The sequence below is a fragment of the Elgaria multicarinata genome, chromosome 3, assembly GCF_023053635.1.
Source record: "Elgaria multicarinata webbii isolate HBS135686 ecotype San Diego chromosome 3, rElgMul1.1.pri, whole genome shotgun sequence".
Lineage (NCBI taxonomy): Eukaryota > Metazoa > Chordata > Lepidosauria > Squamata > Anguidae > Elgaria > Elgaria multicarinata.
The window spans coordinates 26,586,592-26,608,423 of NC_086173.1; the positions used below are offsets into that span (position 1 = coordinate 26,586,592).

At 42.0% G+C, this 21,832-nt stretch overlaps 1 protein-coding gene across 2 annotated transcripts; it reads right to left on the reverse strand.

The window, feature by feature from the left end:
- Positions 1 to 282: 282 nt before the first annotated feature.
- Positions 283 to 20,694, reverse strand: SMAGP (small cell adhesion glycoprotein). 2 transcript variants are annotated; one of them, XM_063119762.1, is made up of 5 exons: positions 20,509 to 20,693; positions 6,549 to 6,599; positions 4,930 to 5,022; positions 2,335 to 2,415; positions 283 to 528 (listed from the first exon to the last, which is right to left on the reverse strand). In XM_063119762.1, the coding sequence occupies exons 3-5, from the start codon at positions 4,955 to 4,957 to the stop codon at positions 353 to 355; spliced, it is 285 nt and encodes a 94-aa protein (XP_062975832.1). In that variant the 5' UTR covers positions 4,958 to 5,022; positions 6,549 to 6,599; positions 20,509 to 20,693; the 3' UTR covers positions 283 to 352. The 2 variants fall into 2 exon arrangements, with proteins under 2 accessions (XP_062975832.1, XP_062975833.1); XM_063119763.1 differs by lacking the exon at positions 6,549 to 6,599 and having other exon boundaries at positions 20,509 to 20,694.
- Positions 20,695 to 21,832: the final 1,138 nt, after the last annotated feature.

Consider the following 21,832-nt stretch of genomic DNA (forward strand, 5'->3'; position numbering starts at 1 on the left):
TAAGAAGGGGGGGAAAGGAGTAGTCAGTACTCTGATGATTACTTGCCTACTCTAATCCAGTTAAACAGAATCGAGACAGGGAGAATTCATAGAAGTATCTTTGTGTTGGAACATGACTATTGAACACCCCAGGGCCACACCTCCACAGTCTATAAGGGAGCAACCCCTTTGCGGTCAGAATCTGTAATTCATTTTACTGCACAGTATAAATGTGGACTTCTCAGATCTCAGGACAGGGTGTGATACAAAATTAAAATAAATAATGTAACTTTAATTCCTTGATTAAAAGTTTGTTAATAAGCTGTTTACTTAAGATCTTTGTGTCCAAAAGCTGACAGCAACATCATATCTTCTATATAAAATATTCCTCCTTTTCACCTTTACAGGGGAGGTCCTCCATCTGGACTGATCCCTCTCTATCTGCTGCAGGTTGTTCATAGGTGCGGTAGCTGCCTTTGTTCTTGTACAGGTAAATGACGATCAGCACGACAACTGAAAGGAGAGTGACGAGAACCACGGCAATGACAGCTTTAAAAAAGACGTAGAAGAAGAAAACGTTAGTGCACACAGGCTCGGAGCAGATGTAACACACCACTTCCTTAGCTGTGGTTACAAGTTTGGGAGCAGGCTGCCTACCTGCAAGCTCCCTTCTTTCACACAAATTCCTCCTCTTCCCTTTTCAACATGGTATACAGTGGTGCTTTCACTGGCATTAACTGGCTTTTAACCAAAGTTTGAAATTAGGGTTTGAAGTTGGCTTGTTAACCCTGGTGCTGTGGCCAAGTGAATGGTCTCAGAGCACCTGGTGTTGTAGACTGTTAAATTTAGCAGATGAGGATCTGGTTAGTCCCCTGGATGGGAGACCACAGGATATAAAATTACTTATCTTTAAGAACATAATAATTGATTGATGAGTAAGGGAGGGGAAGAATTTGTGGAGGAGCAGGGAGAGTGTACAGCCCATTCCTAATCGCTTAACCATAACTAAGAGACAAATAGCAAACATCAGAGTAAACATCTGGCATGCACTAGCTTTCTAGGCAGGATCGAATACCTTTTTGCACTGTACAGTACTCATTATGATCCACCTTGAGCTATTATTGGTGAAATAAATGCATAGCCAGTGGGTTTTTTAAAATGTAAACAGCAATGCTGTATCTTTAACATATTTGCACCAACACTGCTTTTGCCTATCCAGCATTTCCAAGTTACACAGTTGTAGGTTTTTTGTTTTTTTAATCTATGCCAGCTTTCACTTTCCAGTCTCATTTAGGGCAGCACTATATAGTTTCCATAACAGCATGATGCAAGACCGTGCTGAAATTGGCATTGAGCACAGAATTCTGTACCATGAGAAATACAACTTTAATTTTCAAAAATCAATTTTTAGCCCTTAAGAGTCAGAAGGTCTTGTCCCCAACTTTGGAGTTTAGGTCAATGGAGACTAGAAAGGGCCTCTAATGTAGTGGCACCACAACTGTAAAAACCCTGCCCAGAGTTGTGCACCTGATGCCTTCTAAGTATAGTAGGGCATAAATGTTTTAAATAAAATAAATGGGTCTTGAGAAATATGGTCTGATCAGTGCTTGGTGAAATGTCAGAAGTGGGATAAAAGAGGGGTTCTGTGCAAGATCTCCGCTGTTCAAGACATGGAGCTTCATTCCCTTGCACAGCTCTTTGCCATTCTCTATGACTTGCAGAGACAAAAAGCATTTTGTAAAAAATAAGCAAACGGAGACAAATTAGCTTGATATGCATAACAAACATGGGTTGCAGCAGTCTTTTTTGGCATAGGATGGGGGTGATGCTGGTTCAGAATCCTTTGGGTTTTTTTCGTGTAGAGCAGGGGTGTAGAACCCCTTTCAGCCCGAGGGCCGAATTCCATTTTGGAAATACTCTTGAGGGCTGCATTCCAGTGATGGGTGGGGCCACCCCCCTGCCCCAAATACCAACCTCATTTTATCTTAAAGCTCTTATTGCCACTAACTAAGCATTAGGAGAGGCATTGCAACCTTTTAGAATGGGGAAAAACTGCACAAAAGTTGGGAAACCACCAAGTTGGAGAAGGAGGTGGAACCAATGGAAGGGCCGTGGCCTTCTGGAGAACTCGAGGGCCAGATTGGGCCCCTAGGCCTGAGGTTCTGCACCCCTGGTGTAAAGCATTCACAGCCCTGATCTACAAGTTTGTCCAGAGGGCTTTATTTTAGAGGGTTACAGGTGCATTATTAGCATTGCTGCTACATGCATTCTGCACTGCAGGTGTCACATTGGAGCACTATGACTGGTTTGGAGTGCATTAGTTCTTTCTGCCTGCAGCTGTACTACCAATATTACCTCCTATGACAGCCACATTGGTATCCTCTTGCGATGTTGGTGTATTCATCTTCTTCATAAATGCACTGGTTAGTAGCTCTTCTTTATGGTTGAGAGAAAAAGAGCAAGGTGTCAAGGACATCTGAAGACAGTGTGGTGTAGTGTTGGAAAGAGCATTAAACTTGAACCAGGGAAATTCAGGTTCAAATCTGCAATATAATTAACTGGGGGTCCTTGGGCTAGTCACTTTCCCCCCAAACTTGCTTTACCTCACAGGGTTGTTAAGAAAATAAGAACAGGGAGGCACCATGTATTCCACCCTGAGCTCCTTGAACATATAGGCTTACAATGTAAAAAATAAAGAGTAGTTTCCAGAAAAGGGCATTTGCACTTCACACACTATGTGCTCCCCTTGCATACTGCAAAAAAAGAAAAAAGTATGCTGCACAAGATGAAGTAGTGGAGACTTAAAACCTGTTTGGGAGATTTACAGGAATTGCAGGGGAGGGGAGGGGATCTCCAGGATAGGCTGCCACCTTCATTAAAATGATTATGGCCAAGTAGTCTTGATGAAATAACTAGGCAATTGAGGCCAAAATGCTGGTGGAAGAAAAAGAGTCATTGAAGCTGATGGAAGATTTGCTCAATTAAAGACTTCAACGTTTGGCTCGGGCAGAAACGGGTCTAACAGTATCATTTCATAGTGTTTTCAAGGCTTAGGTAATCAGTCTCTCTCTCTCTCTCTCTCTGTGAGTATCTTATTATGAACAACAGTGGTGTTGCCAGCAGGAGCAAATGTTCTGCCAGCAACTCATTTCTAAAGATCTCCAAAACTTGCCAGTATTCAATACCTTTTTGGGCCAAACTCTTTACAGGAATGTATGAAGTTAAGGGATATTCTGTGCTTAAGAGCCTTAGGGCCAGCTCAAGGCTTTTCAGTGCCCTGGACAGAGGCCTGTGTCATCTGGGCTTGGATCCTTTCCCTGGGACCCAGCCACCTACCCAAACTTAAAGAAAAGTCCTCCAGCATTATATGAGTGGAGGTCAGCAGGCATTCATTTATACCAGTCTCCCCAAATCTGGTGCCCTCCAGATGTGTTGGACTACAACTCCCATTATCCCAGCCAGCAGGGCACGAGTTTGGGGATGGGAAACTTATACCCTGCTCATTCTATCAATGATTCAAAGGAGGTAAAAATAACATATCGTAGCAATTTATAAATGTGTCCAGTCAGTTGAAACCAATTCTGTGAAGTTCTGGCTCTACTTCATGCTGATTTATTTGTTCCCACCACTCCTGGAGGGTCTCTTCCCAATCATCTTTTCATGTTACTCATAATTCCTACCTCCATCTCTGCTTCCTGTCAACACAACACACAACACTTACAGGTCCTGTGGTGAGGTTTATCTCCCAGTAAACAGACCCCTCGCTCTGTGCACAACTTACACTTTTTGCCAATTTTCTATTGCTCCAAACTTTCTCCTGAGATGTTAGAATGATTGTTACCATTCTGTGACTTCACAGCAGCTCAGATAGTAAAGTTTTTAGCCATATAAAAGATGCATGTTTCCTGTGCCTGATTGGGCACACAACATAAGCTATGTATGTTCATAGAAAAACAACAGATAGCAAAATGGGAAGGTGTGAGCTTTTCTACATTAAAAGGAAACAAATGCTGCTTTCTGCTTCCCTTTTCATCCTGAGATTGCAATTGGCTCATTACACGAGCAGCCACATGGTTTGAATGGAATACTTCCTATCTCCGCCTTGAGTTTGAATTTCCATTCAAATCAATTAAACATCACCATCTAGTGATGGAATTATAGCGCCATACCTCTAATACATGGGGCAATAGGGTGGATTTATTTTCTAAAGCTGATTATCCTTGTGTTTTCTGACAGCAGAATAAGGTGGGAAATGTCCTGCCTAACGACGTCGTGAAATCAACCCACAAATTTCCATAAGTGGCCAGTCACAAACGTGCTATAAATCGCTCATTTAGATAGAGTAGCCATATAGAAAAGAGGACGGGGCTCCTGTATCTTTAACAGTTGGATAGAAAAGGGAATTTCAACAGGTGTCACTTGTATGCCTGCAGCACCTGGTGACAAACTAGCACAACAAGCAGAAGTGGTTCCAGGTTTGAGAAGGCCCATGGCAAAGTTGTCTCGTTAGCCACCTGATTGCTAGCAGCAAGAGGGAGCTGCAAACCCCTACTTTATATTTCCCACAAGGCCCTGGTGTGACATTATATCAGTGCATTTTGGGAAATTTAAAATAGTGGCTTGTAGACCCAGTTGCTCAGTGCAGGGGGGCTCAGTCAGGTGTCAGCACTTGTGGGTCCTCCTGGGGTGCTGCCAGTCTCGGCAGTAAGGGGCAGGCTGGGCTTAACCTCTTCTCCCTGGTTTGTGTTATTGTTTTTTCTTTAACATGGGAAAACAGGCTGAGAAAAAGCACACCTGTGATGTTTTTTTCTGTGCCCAATAACCAATTCTCTCCATCCATCATCCTGAAGATCAGCTAAATCTTCACCGCCTCCAGTGATCGATTAAGTGCAGGTCCTCTATGGCATATAATATTCCCTAGTCCCTCCCCTTACTCCTGAGTGCACTCACCTGTGGGTGGTGTTGGAACATCTGCCATGGCATCTATCACCTTTACCCGTCCCCTGGATTATCTGACTTTTAAAATGTCTGAATCTTTCAGAGCTGGGGGAGAAATAAATAAAAATAAGGTCTTTCCTGATAACACTGTTAACAAAAGTCTACCAGATTCCTCAGTGCTGATGTGGCTTCAAAGTTATCAGAGGGGTTTTTATATCTTACTTACAAAATCAGACTGATTAAGTCAAATGACTAATAGAGGCTGTAGTCCTACTAAGCACACTGTTTAGAGAGTAAGCCCAATGGAACTCAGCGAGACTTACTTCTCAATATACATTAACTAATTAATGTAAAATATTTACATATCAGTGATTTCAAGGCGACTTACCAAAATTACAACAAGAAGTAAAACAACAACAAGCGACATAAAATAAACAGCAGAGAAGAGCACAATTAATAGAGGGTTGGACAAAACAGGGATGGCAGTAGTGGATTTTCCTGCTCCATCCTCCCCACAGAAGCCCCTCCAGGCCCCTGAAAATGGTACATGGAAAGTCAGGGGATCCTGCTAAATGGAGTAAACTGTGATGTGTGGGGGAGGTAGGGATCCCCCAAAATGGGGCACAGGGACTTTTCATGAGCCCTTCATTTGGCAGAAGTCCCCTTCTTTTGATGGAAGGCAGATCCTGGATCCAATCCAGAGGGTTTAAAATATTTAAGATAGGAAACATTTTTAAAATGTCCATGTGGACTTTTTTTTTTTGGCCAGGTGCCCAAGAAACAATAAAGTTGATGCTAGGTGTATCTCCCCAGGGAGGGCACTCCGTAGCTGAAGCGTCGCACCAAAAAAGATCTCTCCCTCGCAGATGTAAGCCTCACCCCACAATAGCGATGGTAAGTGAAGAAGGGTATCAGTTGATTATGTTAGCATGCAGGCAGATCGGGATGAGAGAGACACTCCTTTAAGTACTTGGCTCTCAAGCCATTTAGGGCTGTAAGGGTTAGCACTAACTCTTTTGAATTGGGCCTGGAAGCAAATAGGCAACCAGTGTTCTTTTAAGACTAGTGAGATCCAAGCAAGCAGAGCCTGCTTTTGAACTCTTTTTAGAGGCAGCCGGAATGCATTGCAGTAACCCAGCTGGAATTTTGCTGGGCATGGATACCCATGGCCATACTTAACCAGCATAGAATCGGGCTGCACATCTGTATGTTAGTTGACACCTGATTTTTAATCACTAACTTGCTTCTGTTTGGGTCAGGGGACATGGCAGTACTCATGTTTTATGGCTGTAGCATTGTAGCAAGCACAATGGATGGAACACTTTGCAAGAGTTCAGCTCTCCTATCCTGGCTCACCACTCCTTGCCCCGCCCTGCCCTGCCCCAACTTTCAGCAATATAATTTGGCAGAGCAGGGAGGGAATCAGAAATCCTTACTTATCTACTGCAAATCACTCAGAGATATACCAGTAGTTCCAGATCTATCTTCTGCCAACCCTTGGTTTAAACACTAACTCACTATTCAAATGAAGGAAGCAAAGGGATAGATTACATACATCACCCACCACAGACTCAGGCTTCATCTGACAAATATAAAATACTTCTAACTCATTGAAATGCTTTTAAAATTACCTTATCATGCAATATTTCTGGAATGCTTCTGAAGGGGGCAGGATCTGTGGGCTGCAGGTAACACAGAGGAGCAAGAAGCACAGTGTGGGAGCGTATGTGGGAGCAATAGGAACCAGAGAAGATGATTGGTTGATAGAGGGAATTGCTCAGCAGACAGGTCAGAGACAAAGCAAATTCTTAGATAAGACAAGATCAAGAGCGTGGCAGTAAGTGACAGACAGTCCAAAGGCTGAGGTTGAAGGCGGAAGTTGGGAGACAGATGACAGAAACCGCCTGAGTAAAAAAATAACAATAGCATGAATGTTGAAATCCTCAGAATGAATTGTGGGAATAACGTAATAGGAGAAGGAAGGAAGCCAAGTATCGGTGTTCGACTTTAAAACAGAGAGTGAGTTGTGTTTAGCTATGATGCAACTGAACAAAGCAATATGGAGATGCAAAGTGGAATAGAGAGGTACAAATGGAACCTGTAATTAAATGTTGCGTTGTGGATCAGCTCCTGTTCGCTGTTCCAGCCATGCATGCTTTCATGGCACTCTCCTCACCACAAAACATGCTGGCTAGAGCTGATGAGAGAAGTCCAAAATGTGGAGGGCACCAGGTTGGGGAAGGCTGCTTTATTACATTCTCCCATTCTGCCCAGTTTTCTGGCCCCACCTCCAACTGTTAGCATTCTTAAGATACTGTACAAGCCCTGTTCCAATTGGGCTTTTTTTGGATCCCCCCTTCCACCTTATTTCATTTCCCCCTAAAGATTTTTGTACTTCTGCAAACCTTGGGGAACTCCTGAGCCTGATTTCTCATTTTTTGCACATGGGTGATGCCATTTTGCCTACAAAAGCAACAGCACTCACACCTGGACATCCGAAATAGAGGGAATGATGATGATATATTACACTTTGAAGGTAGAGGAGCAGTTGGATGGAGTTGTGTGTGTGTGGATGGCAGGAACTGGACTTGCACAGTTTGGCACAGAGCAAGCCAATGCTGCCACTTCAGCCTTCAGGGAAAGGTGGGTGAGAAAAGGAGCGATCACTAAAAGAGATGGGAGCCACAGTGGCAGTGTTAGGTAGGGTGACCATATGAAAAGGAGGACAGGGCTCCTGTATCTTTAACAAAAGGGAATTTCAGCAGGTGTCATTTGTATATATGGAGAACCTGGTGAAATTTCCTCTTCATCACAATAGTTAAAGCTGCAGGTGCCCTGCCCTCTTTTAAATCTGGTCACTCTAGTTTAGCTCCTGCAGCTTTAACTGTGATGATGAAGAGGGGATTTCCCCAGGTTCTCCATATATACAAATGACACTTGCTGAAATTCCCTTTTCTATGCAACTATTAAAGATACAGGAGCCCTGTCCTCCTTTCCATATGGTCATCCTATGTTAGGGCCAAGCAACACATTACACACAAATGTATGAGATGGCAAGAGGGAGCAAACTGGGATTGAAGAAGTAAGGGGGATGGGTGGGTGATATTTAAGTGCCCCAAATCACCCATCCATCTTAGGGTGACCATTTGAAAAGTAGGACAGGGCTCCTGTATCTTTAACAGCTGCATAGAAAAGGGAATTTCAGCAGGTGTCATTTGTATATATGGAGAACCTGCTGAAACTCCCTCTTCATCACAACATTTAAAGGTGCAGGAGCTATACTAGTGACCAGATTTAAAAGAGGGCAGGGCACCTGCAGATTTAACTGTGGTGATGAAGAGGAAATTTCACCAGGTTCCCCATATATACAAATGACACCTGCTGAAATTCCCTTCTCAATACAACTGTTAAAGATACAGGAGCCCTGTCCTCCTTTTCATATGGTCACCCTAATCCATCTTCCCCAGTGGCAGTGTGAGGGGAGCCATCTTTGAGTGAAGAAATCATGTTTGTTAAAGCTAACTGCTTTCTGGATGAGGAAGCTTCAATTGAAGCAGCAGCAAGAGAGGGGAAGAAATGGGAAGCGACTCCATAGAGAATAGGACTGACAAAACGAGGGCAGGGGGTTCCCAAGATAATATTAGAAATAAGCTCTGGAAAGATACGAGTCAGGGTGTGAAGTACCAGAGAACAAGACGGGCCCTGAGCCAGGAAGGAAAAAATGAACTAGGAAGAGAAGGAGAAGACATCTGCCTACCACAGCATTTTAGGCCTCTGCAGCGTCTGGTTGCTTCAGCAGTGCAGGAGAGCAGTTCGGTGGGGGCAGGGAGTGGGGAGGAAGGCATTAATCAATTGAGTGGGGCAACAGGTAGAAAACACCCACACACACAATACCTCCTAATTTGATGCCTTCTCGTTGTGGAGTCTCACAGTCCCAAATGGCCAGAAGTACCATCCAAGGCCTTAGCTGAGTCTGGCAATGTGTTAATGGAGTCTCTCCCTCCAGGCAGTGTAAAACAGGCCACACCCCTTAGCCTAGGCCCAGCAGGGAGGTGGGAAGGTTGTCAGGAGTAGCCAAGCAGTTCTTTGGTCAGGGAAGGGTATCTTCTTCAAGTGAATTAGAGTTGCTTGCGACTAGAGTTGCCAAGAGCTCCAAATTAAGAGCTCTGAAGTAAGGCCTAAAGCGCTCCAAAATGAGGAACAAGCTGTGAAACCATAAGAAAATGTAATATTGATGTCTGTCAGAACAGGGTTTTATTAGAATATATACCATCCTTATAATGCATTACATTAAAGTTGCTTTTTGCAGTTATGGAACAGCAAAAGTTGAAAAAACACTACGTATATACTAAATAAAGAACAGCAAGCCTAGTTGCCAGACATTCGTCATTCTCCCCTCCCACTCCAACTGTTTATACTTCAGGAGCATATGTCCATTTATAAAATTGTTGTGCTATATTATTAATAAGAATCAAAACCTCAACCACAGAAGTTTCACATGAATCGTGAATCTGCAGCAGGCTGAATTAGTAATAAGCACATTCTCTTACGATTTGCAACTGGTCTCATTATCACTTCATAGGTTGCGAGGCGAACTGCAGAAAGTGCTTAGAAAACGAATGTCGCAGCAACACACACATGGAACTATGTAATCCCTGCATTTTGTATGTGTAGGCAACCCCACCTCACCCCCACCCATAATCTTGGTTTAGAAGTTGTCTGCAAAATTTCCAGCAGTATTTTGATAGAACACATTTAAAGGAGTTGTGGTGTATGCTCTGTGGAGGGTTAAATGGAAATTAGCTGCAGCTACCATTCCTCTCATAACTCAGTGGGTGGGACACGTTCGAGGTTCTTCTCCCTTCAGTCAGTCCTGTGTTCGTGAGCCTCACAGCATTTTACACGAGGCATTTATCATGCGCTCATGATTGTTCACTCACAGAAGCTTGTTGTTTTCACAGCGTTGTTAACCTCCAGTGGCTCTCTTGCCATTGTTTAGGTTTATTCCGCCATTTTATAAATTTCTGAAAATGCAGTAACCCACCCACCCCACAAAAAAACGCCATCAAAGAGGTGGTGTAATTCACAAATCACACGATATTGTAGAAATCTTGCAGTGCCATCTACTAGCTGTATAAATGAAACATATGGAACATGCCCACAAAGAAACGGGAAAACAAAGGGAGAGGGAAACTGGTGTATTGTGCTCATCATAAACCCACAAAGACTCTGGAAGATAAAGCCCCAATAAGGCTGCAGGATTTTTCCTTAACGTAGAGAAGCCCTCAGGACCAGTTGTATTTCTTACCTGTTTAATAAAGCTGTTCAACTGTTCTCCAGAAGTCTGCTATGGTGCATTATCAACAGAGAGATGTGCAGTGGCACAAGGGATCCCTACAAGAATACTACATGATATCAGAATCGGGCCTGTTCTCCATTGATATCCCAGCAGTGTGGTGATGGCACAGTTAGTGCTTTAAGGGCACTGTGGCCAACAACTGGAGAAAGTGGAAGCAGGGCTTCCAGTTATACTGCATCATGTATGGTGCGGATACAGAGGATGAAAAAACAGACTGCTCTCTTTGGGCATGCTAGTGAAGAAAAGGCCAATGAGCTTTTCAATACCTTTCAGTTTACTGAAGAGACTGATAAGCAAAAGATCACAGTTGTTACGAGCAAATTTGAGGCCTACTGTTACTGTATGCTCCAAAACACTGTGATTTGTGAAAGACACAAATTCTTTATCAGAGCCCAGAAGGAAGGGAAAAGCATTGATCCCTATGTTAAACATTTGAAACTACTGGCACAGACATGTGAGTTTGGAGACTTGTATAAATTCCTCATTAAAGATCGTATTGTTTGTGGAGTGAGCTCAGCCAGGCTGAGGACACAGTTACTAAGAGAGCATGATCTGACCTTAACTCAAGGTCTAGACATTTGCAGAGCAGAAGCAGCAGAAGCACAGCACTTACAAGAACCTGGATTTGCAGAAAGACCCTTGTCATCATGCAAAAGAGGCATGGGTGAGTGAGACCCCAGTCTAGACCCCAATCACCTTAACAAGGCAGTCAAGAAGCAACATTTCTTCATCCCCAACAGTTGTTGATATGCAGACAAACCTGGCAGGGGAGAAAATCTTCATCATCCTTGATGAAAAAGATTGCTCCAGGCAAGTAGCACAGGACATTGAGTCAGCTGAATTATGAACATTCAACACCCCGTGGGGGTGATATCATTTCAACAGACTCCCTTTCAGCATCAAATCTGCCAGAGAGGTTTTACCAGCAGAACTATGAGTGTTTGGGAGACATCCCAGATGTCCACATCATAGCAGATATGATCATCGCTGCTGTAGATAAGGCAGAGCATGACACCATTCTGATGCAAGTCCTAGAAAGAGCCTGTGCCACAGGTATCAAGTTCAAAATAAACCAAAATATAATACTATATTTCTTCGATTCTAAGACACACTTCCCCCCCCATATAAACATCTCTAAAAATGGGGTGCGTCTTAGAATCGCGGGTGCGTTTATTATTTCTTAGAATCAAAGCTTTTTTTCTGTTGGTGGTACTGAAATTAGTGTACATCTTACAATCGATGGCGTCTTAGAATCGAAGAAATACGGTATATCTGGTTGATCTTGTCAGATATATGGGTTACATCCACTTGATCAAGGGAATGACACCAGATGATAGCAAAGTGGAGGTCATCAATAAAATGCCTACATCTGATGATATGCAAAGGCTCTCAGGGACAGTCCAGTTCATTTCATTCCTAATGAATCCAGCCTGGCAATGCCGCTTAGAACTGTGCTGTGCAAAGATATTGTATGCAATATCTTTGTATATATAAATTGTATATATAAATTTTATATTGCGTGCAAATAGCTTTAAACAAGTTCAACCAGGCCGTTATTTCAGTTCCAATGCTACACTATTATGACCCTACTCAACTGTTGGAAATTTAGGCTGATGTATCTAAAGCAGCCTACAAGTGTGTCTACTACAGCAGAATCAGCCAATTGCCTTCACTTCTAGGGCCTGATCAGATCAGAACAAAACTATATACAGATAAAGAGATGTGTTTTGGTCATTGTCTTTGCCACTACTAAGTTCCACCAGAATGTTTTTGGCAATAATGTCAAGGTTCAGTCAAACCACAAGCCAATGGAGGCAATCTTCTTGAAGTCCACAGGGAAAGCTCCTGCCAGACTTAAAAACATGCTTGTTGCTGTCACACTATCCTTTATGTATTTATTACTGATCTGGTTGCAAAATTCTCCTTAGCTGCAAGTAAGTTGAGAGCTAAGGCACCAAGACTCCCAACAAGTTTCATAATGGAGAGCTGAAGATTTCGTTCTGGTATATTAACTGATCTAGTTCCCCACTTGCGAGTTCTTAATGTATGTTAATGTGATTTTTATCTTTATATCCCAATTGTGTTCATTATTTTAATTTTACTTTATATTATCCATTTTAACATATTTAACTTATTTATTTTAGCTTATCTTTTTACTTGTTTTTATTATGACAAATTGTGATGGCTTATCGCTTTTAGCAATAAAGATTTCATTCGTTCACACTATCCAGAACAGTAGTATTCCCTGTGTCTGAATCAGAAGACTCTCTGCCTGAAGACAAAGTGGCATACAGCCCGACAAACACAGAATTATTGAATCCTCACCCACTTAAGCACCTACAAGAATACACCTAGGCAGACACAGAACTGCAAAAGCCAAAAGCCTTGCAAGAAACTGGATGACCTTGCTAGAGGAAGCAGGTACAGCTTGTTCTGCGTCCTTACTGGCCATAGAAAGTTCACATCAGAATTGAAGGAGGAGGCTTGGTCCTGGTGGGTCGCAGGATCATTGTTCCTTGTGGAGCCAGAAAGGTGTGTTAAAATCCTCCACACCAAGAAGTTCAGTGTTCCAAGATGCATGCCCTTATTGTGCTGTATTGGCCCACTATGAATGTCCCACATTGAACAATGGATTGATGACTGCAAACTGTGCCAAAAGTTCCAGCCTAGAAGTCATAGAGAGCCTATGATTTCCCATGCCATCCCAGTATTACCGTGGCTTAAAGTTGCAGCACATAGTTTTGAGTTTCGTGGACATTCATATCTCATCATTGTGGATTTTTCTCTAAATATCTAGAGGTTTTGCACCTTCAGAATAAGATGGCTGCATCTGTAATAGTCAAGATGAAGGCTACTTTTTCACACCATGGCATACCTAAGGCTTCTCCACATGGGACTTTTATGGCTTGGGACCGCAATACCTGATGGAACGCCTCTCCCGACATGAACCTACTCGTACACTGCGCTCAACATCTAAGGTCCTCCTCCGAGTGCCTACTCCGAGGGAAGCTCGGAGGATGGCAACAAGGGAGAGGGCCTTCTCAGTGGTTGCCCCCCGACTGTGGAATGATCTTCCTGATGAGGCTCGCCTGGCGCCAACGTTGTTATCTTTTCGGCGCCAGGTCAAGACTTTTCTCTTCTCCCAGGCATTTTAACAGCATTTAACGTTAAGTTTGTTTTTAATGAACCCCAGAATTGTTGTTTTTAAATGGCTACTGTTGTTTTTATACTGTTTTTATGTTTTTTTAATTTTTGTATACTTTTAATGTTTACTATTTTTAATTGTTGTAAACTGCCCAGAGAGCTTCGGCTGTGGGGCGGTATATAAATGTAATTAAATAAATAAATAAAAATAAATTATCCTGTGATTGATTATTTACAGAAATTTGCGGATCCTTTACATCACTTCATCAACTTCCAGTGCCTCTCCCATCATTTCCATGACTTTATTTGAAACAGAAATAATGAGATAATAAAAAGACCTAGTTTCAATTTGTGGGTATTAAGGTGAGTTATGCTACAACAGCACCGCCATCTAGTGGTTGTATAATGAAACATATAGAACTTGCAGATAAAGCTGATCACTACAAAAAAGCCAGGAAGTGTGTGTGTGTGACAGTAGTTGTTAAACCTGCAAAGAATTCAGAAGCAGAACCCCTGGTAAAGTTGCGAGATAATCATCATCATCATCATCATCATCGATGGGGAGAAGCCCAGTGTGTGATTACGTGCCTTTTTGAAAGCACACTCATGTTACAATTTTCAACTCACTGGGGCATTTAGTTGATCCACTCCAAACCAGGTTATCCACAGACCAATGAACCAGCTGTCAAGCTTTTGTTAAAAAAATCTGCATTGGAAGATTCTGATCCCTACTGTGCCCCATGGCCCAAAAAGATTGGCTACCCCTGCCAGAAACTATGCAACAATCAAGACACTGCATTATTGCTATATTTAAAATGCCCTATTAAAAAACACCTGCCTGCATAGCTATATTATATATGCTCAGCTGATCACATAGACACCTAGGGCACTCCAAGTAATTTGGAAATTATAGTTTTGTGAGGGTGCTAAGTGGGTTGCTGGAGATGGTGATAGCGCCTCACTTGTGGAATGCTCACCCCAAAGTCACTTGCCTGGCATCTAGTTTTTAAGTACAAGGTGAAGACTACATTATTACTCAGAATCTCTAGTGGATAATATTTTATTGCCTGTTTTACTGTTTTATTACTGGCCTAGTTTTACTGTTTTAGTTTTTATTGCCGTATTTGCTTTGAAGTCATTGTTTTATTTTTGTTGTTAGTCACTTTGGAGGTTGTTTTACTGAAAGGTGAAACAGACATGTTTTAAATCAAATTAAAGGAAAAATATTTAGTGATACCAGGCTATCCAGCTCATAAAATACAGTTTCCAAGGTTCTTTGCTTGGTGTTTGAGGTAGTATCAGGGAAACAAATCAAATTGAGGCTGTTCATACATAATGTTGGCAAATTGTGGGTTAATTAAGAGCACACCTTTTCCCAGGTGAAACACATTAAAGTTGAAACGTGAATGGGCCTGTTCAGACAACATGCTAAGCCATGGTTAGGCCGCTAACCCTTTTTGCAGCAAATGGTTAAGTGAGTGTGTTCAAACTGTGTTTATGTAGCCACCATGGTTAGGAATGGTTCACTTGACATGCTAAGTTATGGTTCACATGACACTAGGGTGACCATATGACCAGTTTTGCCCGGGTTTGTCCGGGCTTTTGATGACAAATCCGGGAGGGGAAATCCGGATTTTTCCGAAGAGCAGCTCTAATGGGAATTAACAAAAATGCTTAAAAAATGCATCATTTTTTAAGATAAAGGCATGAAACTTGGCATGATGGTAGCTCTTAGGAAGGGCTTTAGTCATACCAAATTGAAACAGATCCGTTCATCCATTGATTTTTTAGGTTTTTTTTTTTAAATTAAGGTTTTAAAATTATTATTTTTAAAATCGTCATTTTTAAAGATAAAAAGATGAAAGTTGGCACCATGATTGCTCTTAACAAGGACTTTAGCTATGCCATGTTTGAAACAGATCTGTCCATCCATTGAGTTTTAGGATTTTTTTTTTTTAAAGTTTGAGGTTTTAAAATAATTTTTTAAAAATAATTTTAACATGGCGACTATGTTGTCCTCCTTTTTTGGTTTCCAAAATATGGTCACCCTACATGACACACTAAACTGTAATGCTTAGCTCAAGATGCTTAACCATCGTGGCTTAGTGTGTCTCCTGAACAGGGTCATTGTTTCACTTCCCTTCACAGTTGTACATCAATTAACAACTGTGGCCTTAGCTAGATGGGGCTTTATCCTGGGGCGATCCCTAGGATCGTCTCTGTGTGTCCACAGGTTCCTCGTGAGGAGCTGGGACCCATGCACAGGGTGCAGAGCTCCTCAGGAGCTCTGCGGCCATCAGGGGTGGGGTGGGGTGAGTGACGATTTTTTTTAAAAAAAAGTCTTACCTTTTGCACACAAGCGCTCATGCACTGCTGCCTCTTTAAAAACAAAAAACAAAATGGCGGGTGTGACGCCTCTTCCTCTGAGGTCATCATGCACTGTGTGTGAACAGAGGGGGAGTTCTCGCAATAAAAATATTGCGGGATCTTCACCCCTCTGTCCCACTAGACTGTTAGGTCTAGCTGAGGCCTGAGTATTCAAAATCACAAAAGACACATTTACTTTGTGCGTGTGTGTGAAGAGGGAAATCACTTAAACTGATAGCATTTTCACACATGAGGCTTAAATTGGTCTAGCCTTAAATCAGTTTAGAATGTGAGCATAACATTGGCTAGTACATATATTTTATTTCCTTTACACATTCTATCCAGCATTAACAACCAGTTCTGGAATGCTCTCCCAGAGAGGTTCATCTGGCATCTACTTTAATTTCCTTTTGGTGCCAGGCTTTTGGTATCCAACTCTTTATATGCAATTTTAATCCTGACTGTTTTATGAAAATCATTTTTGTGCTTATTTTATTTTTTCTATTTGCATTTTTATTGTTCTCATTCTATTTTGTGAGCAGCTATGGAAATATGATTGGAGAGCAATATAAAAATACATCTAATTAAATAAATGAAGCATCCACATGTGGGAGAGCGAATGCAAAAGAGGCTCAAAAGTGCTTTTAGAAGAACATGTGAAGATTCTCTAAAACAAGTGTGGGGAACATGTGGCCCTCCAGATGTTGTTGCACTGTCTGTAACTCCCATCAGCACTAGCCAGCATAGTCAGAGCTAACTGAAGACATTTTGCTGCCTTAGGCAAAGGACAAGATGGCGGCCCTTCTACCATTCCACATACAGAAGCTGACTGGCTCCCAATAGAATCTTACTTCAACATTGGTAATGGATAGCTTTCTCCACCTCACCTGTGGGGCAGCAGGTCGGCAGGACAGGTTACACCAACACTGTTCTCCTACAGAAGGGAATGGTGATGGTGGCGGCGGTCTGTTATCCCCCCCCCCGCCCTTAATACCTGCTATCCTTGGGCTATCCAAAATTCCTAGTCAAACCTCAGGGTCCAATTAATGAGCTCTACTAAGAGTAAGGATAAAAGAGAAGGGAGAAATAGCTGGGCAGCAATAAAACAAGCAAAAACAAGTTGCTCACTGTACTATACAATGAGATTCCAAAACGTACAAGAAAAGTAACAGATCATCCAAGGTGTTTCAAGCTGACAATGGATGGCAGCATGCACTGGGAAAAGCCTTTCCCTGTCCCAGTAGTGATGCCACTCTTCCACCTGCCCACTATACCTGTATGTAGGTAACTAAGTACTGATTTCACACATACCAGTCCTATTGGACTCCTTAGCCCTCAAAGTTGAAACTGGTGGTTGTAGGGAGGTTGGCTGCTCTTGTGACCACAGCTCCCCCCATGACTGTTTCTGATACTGGCAATGTATATTGTGCTCATTTAGAGCTTCTCTACATATAGGGAAAAACCCACAGTCTTACCAGGGCTTTCATCTTCCACAGTCTTTCTCCGGTCACAATGTGCTTCTTTCCACATGACCAAGTGATTTTGAATTGAAAACTTCTCTTCTTGGCAAGGCTCCATTGTGTTTAATGAAGCACTGCCATCTAGTGGTAGAATTATAGTGCAACACCGACGTTGCACATGGGAGATTCCTCAATATCCCAGCGCTATCTTTAAATACTGCATTATGTCCGATCGTTTTTAAAAATGAGATTACCAAGGGGTAGCGCAGGAAACATCTTGGAAGTTGATGTTGTAGTGTAATGGCCCTGCAAACTTCTGTGAGTGGACAATCATGAACATGCAATAAATTGTTCGTTTTGAGAAGCCCTTAATCTTCACTTGCTTTCGTTCTATGAAGTCACAATGACACTTCACTGTTTAACATGAGATGATGTTCGGTTTTTGAGTCATATTCAAAATACACACAACTTTAACGGCATCTGATCGGTAAGAAATCACATATCAACCTGAGAAAAATATGACCAATCACAGTGCAAATTTGTGCTAGACTGCCCTTTTTTTGACCAAGTACACATTTCCCTTCCGCCTTAAGTGTTCCCCAAGACAGCTGTAATCACAAATCTTTGTATGTCTTTTTAATCTGCAAAATCATGCATACATGCATGCAATCACTTCATGCATATAAAGTATGAAATTTGGATTAGTAAAAGAAAGGATTAAATAGCCTGCAGTCAATGCTATAATTAAAAGGCTGAATGGTGGTGATGGGCTGAAGTGGAAATCGATGCCACAATATATTAAAAGAAATTTGAACAGCATTACTAACTACAGTTCAATATGTCCACAATTCATTGACATGCAGGTCATCGTCTGTCATCCAAATGCAGTTTAAATCCTTTCCATTTAGGATAGGGACTTACATCACCCTTCACACTGTTCTGAATAGCAGCTGATCTAACCCATGTTCGTTTGGTGCGGTTGTTTTGTAGTTGGACAACAGGTTGTGCATTTGGGCATGGGGCTGAAACCAGAAACAAAGGACTGATTGGTTCTGTCAGCCTAGAGTAAAAAGATGAAAGAAGGCTGTGATCTAAAAAGGGGCCAGAGGATATTACACTACACTAACCAAGAAAAAGTGGGTGGCGTGGAATCATAGAATAGCAGAGTTGGAAGGGGCCTACAAGGCCATCGAGTCTAACCCCCTGCTCAATGCAGGAATCCACCCTAAAGCATCCCTGACAGATGGTTGTCCAGCTGCCTCTTGAATGACTCTAGTGTGGGAGAGCCTACAACCTCCCTAGGTAACTGGTTCCATTGGCGTACTGCTCTAACAGTCAGGGAGTTTTTCCTGATGTCCAGCCGGAATCTGGCTTCCTGTAACTTGAGCCCATTATTCCTTGTCCTGCACTCTGGGAGGATCGAGAAGAGATCCTGGCCCTCCTCTGTGTGACAACCTTTCAAGTATTTGAAGAGTGCTACCACGTCTCCCCTCAATCTTCTCTTCTCCAGGCTAAACATGCCCAGTTCTTTCAGTCTCTCTTCATAGGGTTTTGTTTCCAGACCTCTGATTTATTTATTTATTACATTTATATACCGCCCCATAGCCGAAGCTCTTTGGGTGGTTTACAACAGTTATCTGATCATCCTGGTTGCCCTCCTCTGAACACGCTCCAGCTTGTTCTTCTTGAATTGTGGAGCCCAGAACTGGACACAATACTTTAGAAGAGGCTGACCAGGGTCGAATAGAGAGGAACCAGTACGTCCTGTGATTTGGAACCTATACTTCTATTAATGCAGCCCAAAATAGCATTTGCCTTTCTTGCAGCCATATCACACTGTTGGCTCATATTCAGCTTGTGATCTACAAGTTGCTTCCTGCATCCTGCCCTAAAGCCAGATACTCAACATCCCCCAGTTAAACACCTGCTTGGGAGTTTGGTGGCTTTGGGTGAAGAACCAAATTTGCCATTTATCAGCTTTTTCAACATAACAGCTAGGAGGCTTGTACACCTCACAACTAAGTATTACAGCCAAAGAACTGATTACTGATTAAATATTTATGGTTTTAAATTTTGTATATTGATTTTTAATGTCCAGTCTTTTAAACTTTGTAAACCACCCAGAGAGCTTCGGCTATGGGGTGGTATATAAATGCAACAAATAAAAAATAAATAAAAATACATCCACACAATTTTAACAGTAGACTGAGGGCCTCCCCACCATCAACCTTGAAAAACTGCTTCAAGGGTGTGATTTTGAGTTGAGAAGAGGCATGGGGAGGTGTTTAGCTCTTTCACTATCTGATGTTTACCTGTTTCCAAATGCCCTTCCCCAAAGTGGTTTTTCAAGAATGGGGGGAGTGTATTGGAGAGGGGGCTAACAGACTGCCACTGCACACATTTCCATGTAACTATAATTTGGCCAGCAATGTAAGGGACCTGTGGGGGAATGAAATTTTATTCAGTTAATTAGACACAAATACTAGAAACCTAGCTCAAATACAAATATTAGTTCTGCAGTCAGTCCTGATCTCATGATTGTATTGCTGAAAATATAGTCTGGGGCTGCTGTATAGTTTAGTATGGGGGTGGAGAAAATTGCTGACAGTGACCAATGCGAAATGAGCATATATGAAGAGCCTCCTTTGCTCTGGCCCATCCCCTTTTTGAATCTTGCAGAATAAAGTCATGAGAGATAGCCTCACGTGCTTTCAGTTTCCTCTTTTTGTGTTCTGTATGCTTTATGCTCCTCTTTCATTCTCAAAATGTCAGTTGAGGACTTGCAGCTTGCTTTTATAAATGTCAATTTGAAGAAGGGAGACAGATTGGCAAAAGGAATACCCATGATTTTCTAGAAACCCTTTCATAACACACACAGAGAAAGCCATTACAAAAATGTTTTACGTTGCATCTCAACCCTCAATTTTGTTTACACCCTGACAGCTTTTAAACCTTCTGGCTCATTTATTGGTGCATCAAAAGCCCTTATGAACCTTTTTACGAAAATTCTCTGTGGATGCCTTTAAGTGGCTGGGGTTGATGAGAACTGTAGTCCAAAACATCCGGATAGCACAAGATTGGAGAAGGCAAGCACAGAGTACATTGGATTTGCACTGGCCCTATCTATATGGTAGAATCATCCAGAACTTTTAAGGCTCTTATTTCGTATTCCCAGATGTAGGAATATGAAATAAGAGAAACAGACCTCCATTAATCCCAAGATTAGAAACTGGTTACCTACTGGTTACCTATCCCTCTTACCTGATTAAGACGACATTGGAGCAAAAATGTAATTCTCGATAGCTCCAACTTGCCTTGGTACTTCTCCCAGCTCCAGCTTCCTCCTGTAGCTGCCTAGCCTTCTGGTGACTAGGCTAAGGCGTTCCCTTACCCATCTCACCATTCCAGTTTCACTACATTGATACTAAACAGTGGAGTCATCAAAATGCTTACTGCTCATTAACTCTTTGTAATGCCGATGAAAAGCAGGCAGGCAGGCAGGCTGACAGTATTTTTTGTCTGTGTTCACAGACTGTGTACATCCGGGCTCGCTTTATTGAAAGATGGTTTTACAAAAAAAAAAAGAGAAGGGGAAAGAGAGAAAAAAGAGGGAGGTGTCAAAGCAAGCAAATACAATTCATGTGGTACGAAACCACCATCTTCCTGTTTATCTAATTTAGGTTCTAGTGAGTTACTAAACCTTGAGTCAAACCATGAGGCCGCTTAGTATGATACTAAACTCCTATGCTGCAAAAGCTTCTGTGAAGGACTTAGCATGATGGTCAGTAGGAACATCCAGAGCACAGGGGAAGACCTCCTCTTGTCTCTGCTGGAAATTTACAAACTGCACCAGAATAAGAGAGTGGAACGTGAGAGAGATTGGTGATTGCAGGGTGTAAGAAATCTGCAGTTTCCTTTTGTATGTGTGTGCTTTATTTGGCCTTTTGAGGGGAAGTGGTTATTGGGTGTGTGCTTGTTAATACCTTAATGCATTGGAAAGGTTGGGTGTATTTGTCTTTGGCTTATCTGTTACTGATTAATATAAATTAATACTGTCTTAATGGTTGATATTGCCTATTTTATAATTAGAAATGTTATGTTAGTATTAATGCAACGAATCGTTTGGGTTTCTATGGTAATGATATATTATTGCTACTGATGTATCAACATGCATTCTTGATTTTGCACTGCTGTACTTCTGTTGTGAGACGCTTTGGGCACAATGTGTGGGAAAGCGGCATACAAATTAATTGGTGGTGATGATGAAAACACATGTAGGTTTATTTTGTTAAAACGTATGTGCAAGTGGATACACACCAGGAAGTTATGACCAATCATGGCTTTCCACTATGTAAACAAACTGCAAAATACAAACATGACAAATGTTGCATGTTCATTCTTATCTGGAAGTGTTTCCTATGTACTCCTTGTATAATGTAAGGTGTGGCCTTTATATATAGGGGAGTAAGGAATGGACTCCCCATCACTACCAAATAGTGAGGAAAATCTCATGTGTGATCTTTGAGTTCCCAGTTTAATTTTTCATATTTTTATTTAAATGTTGAGCCTGCACCATCCCTAAACC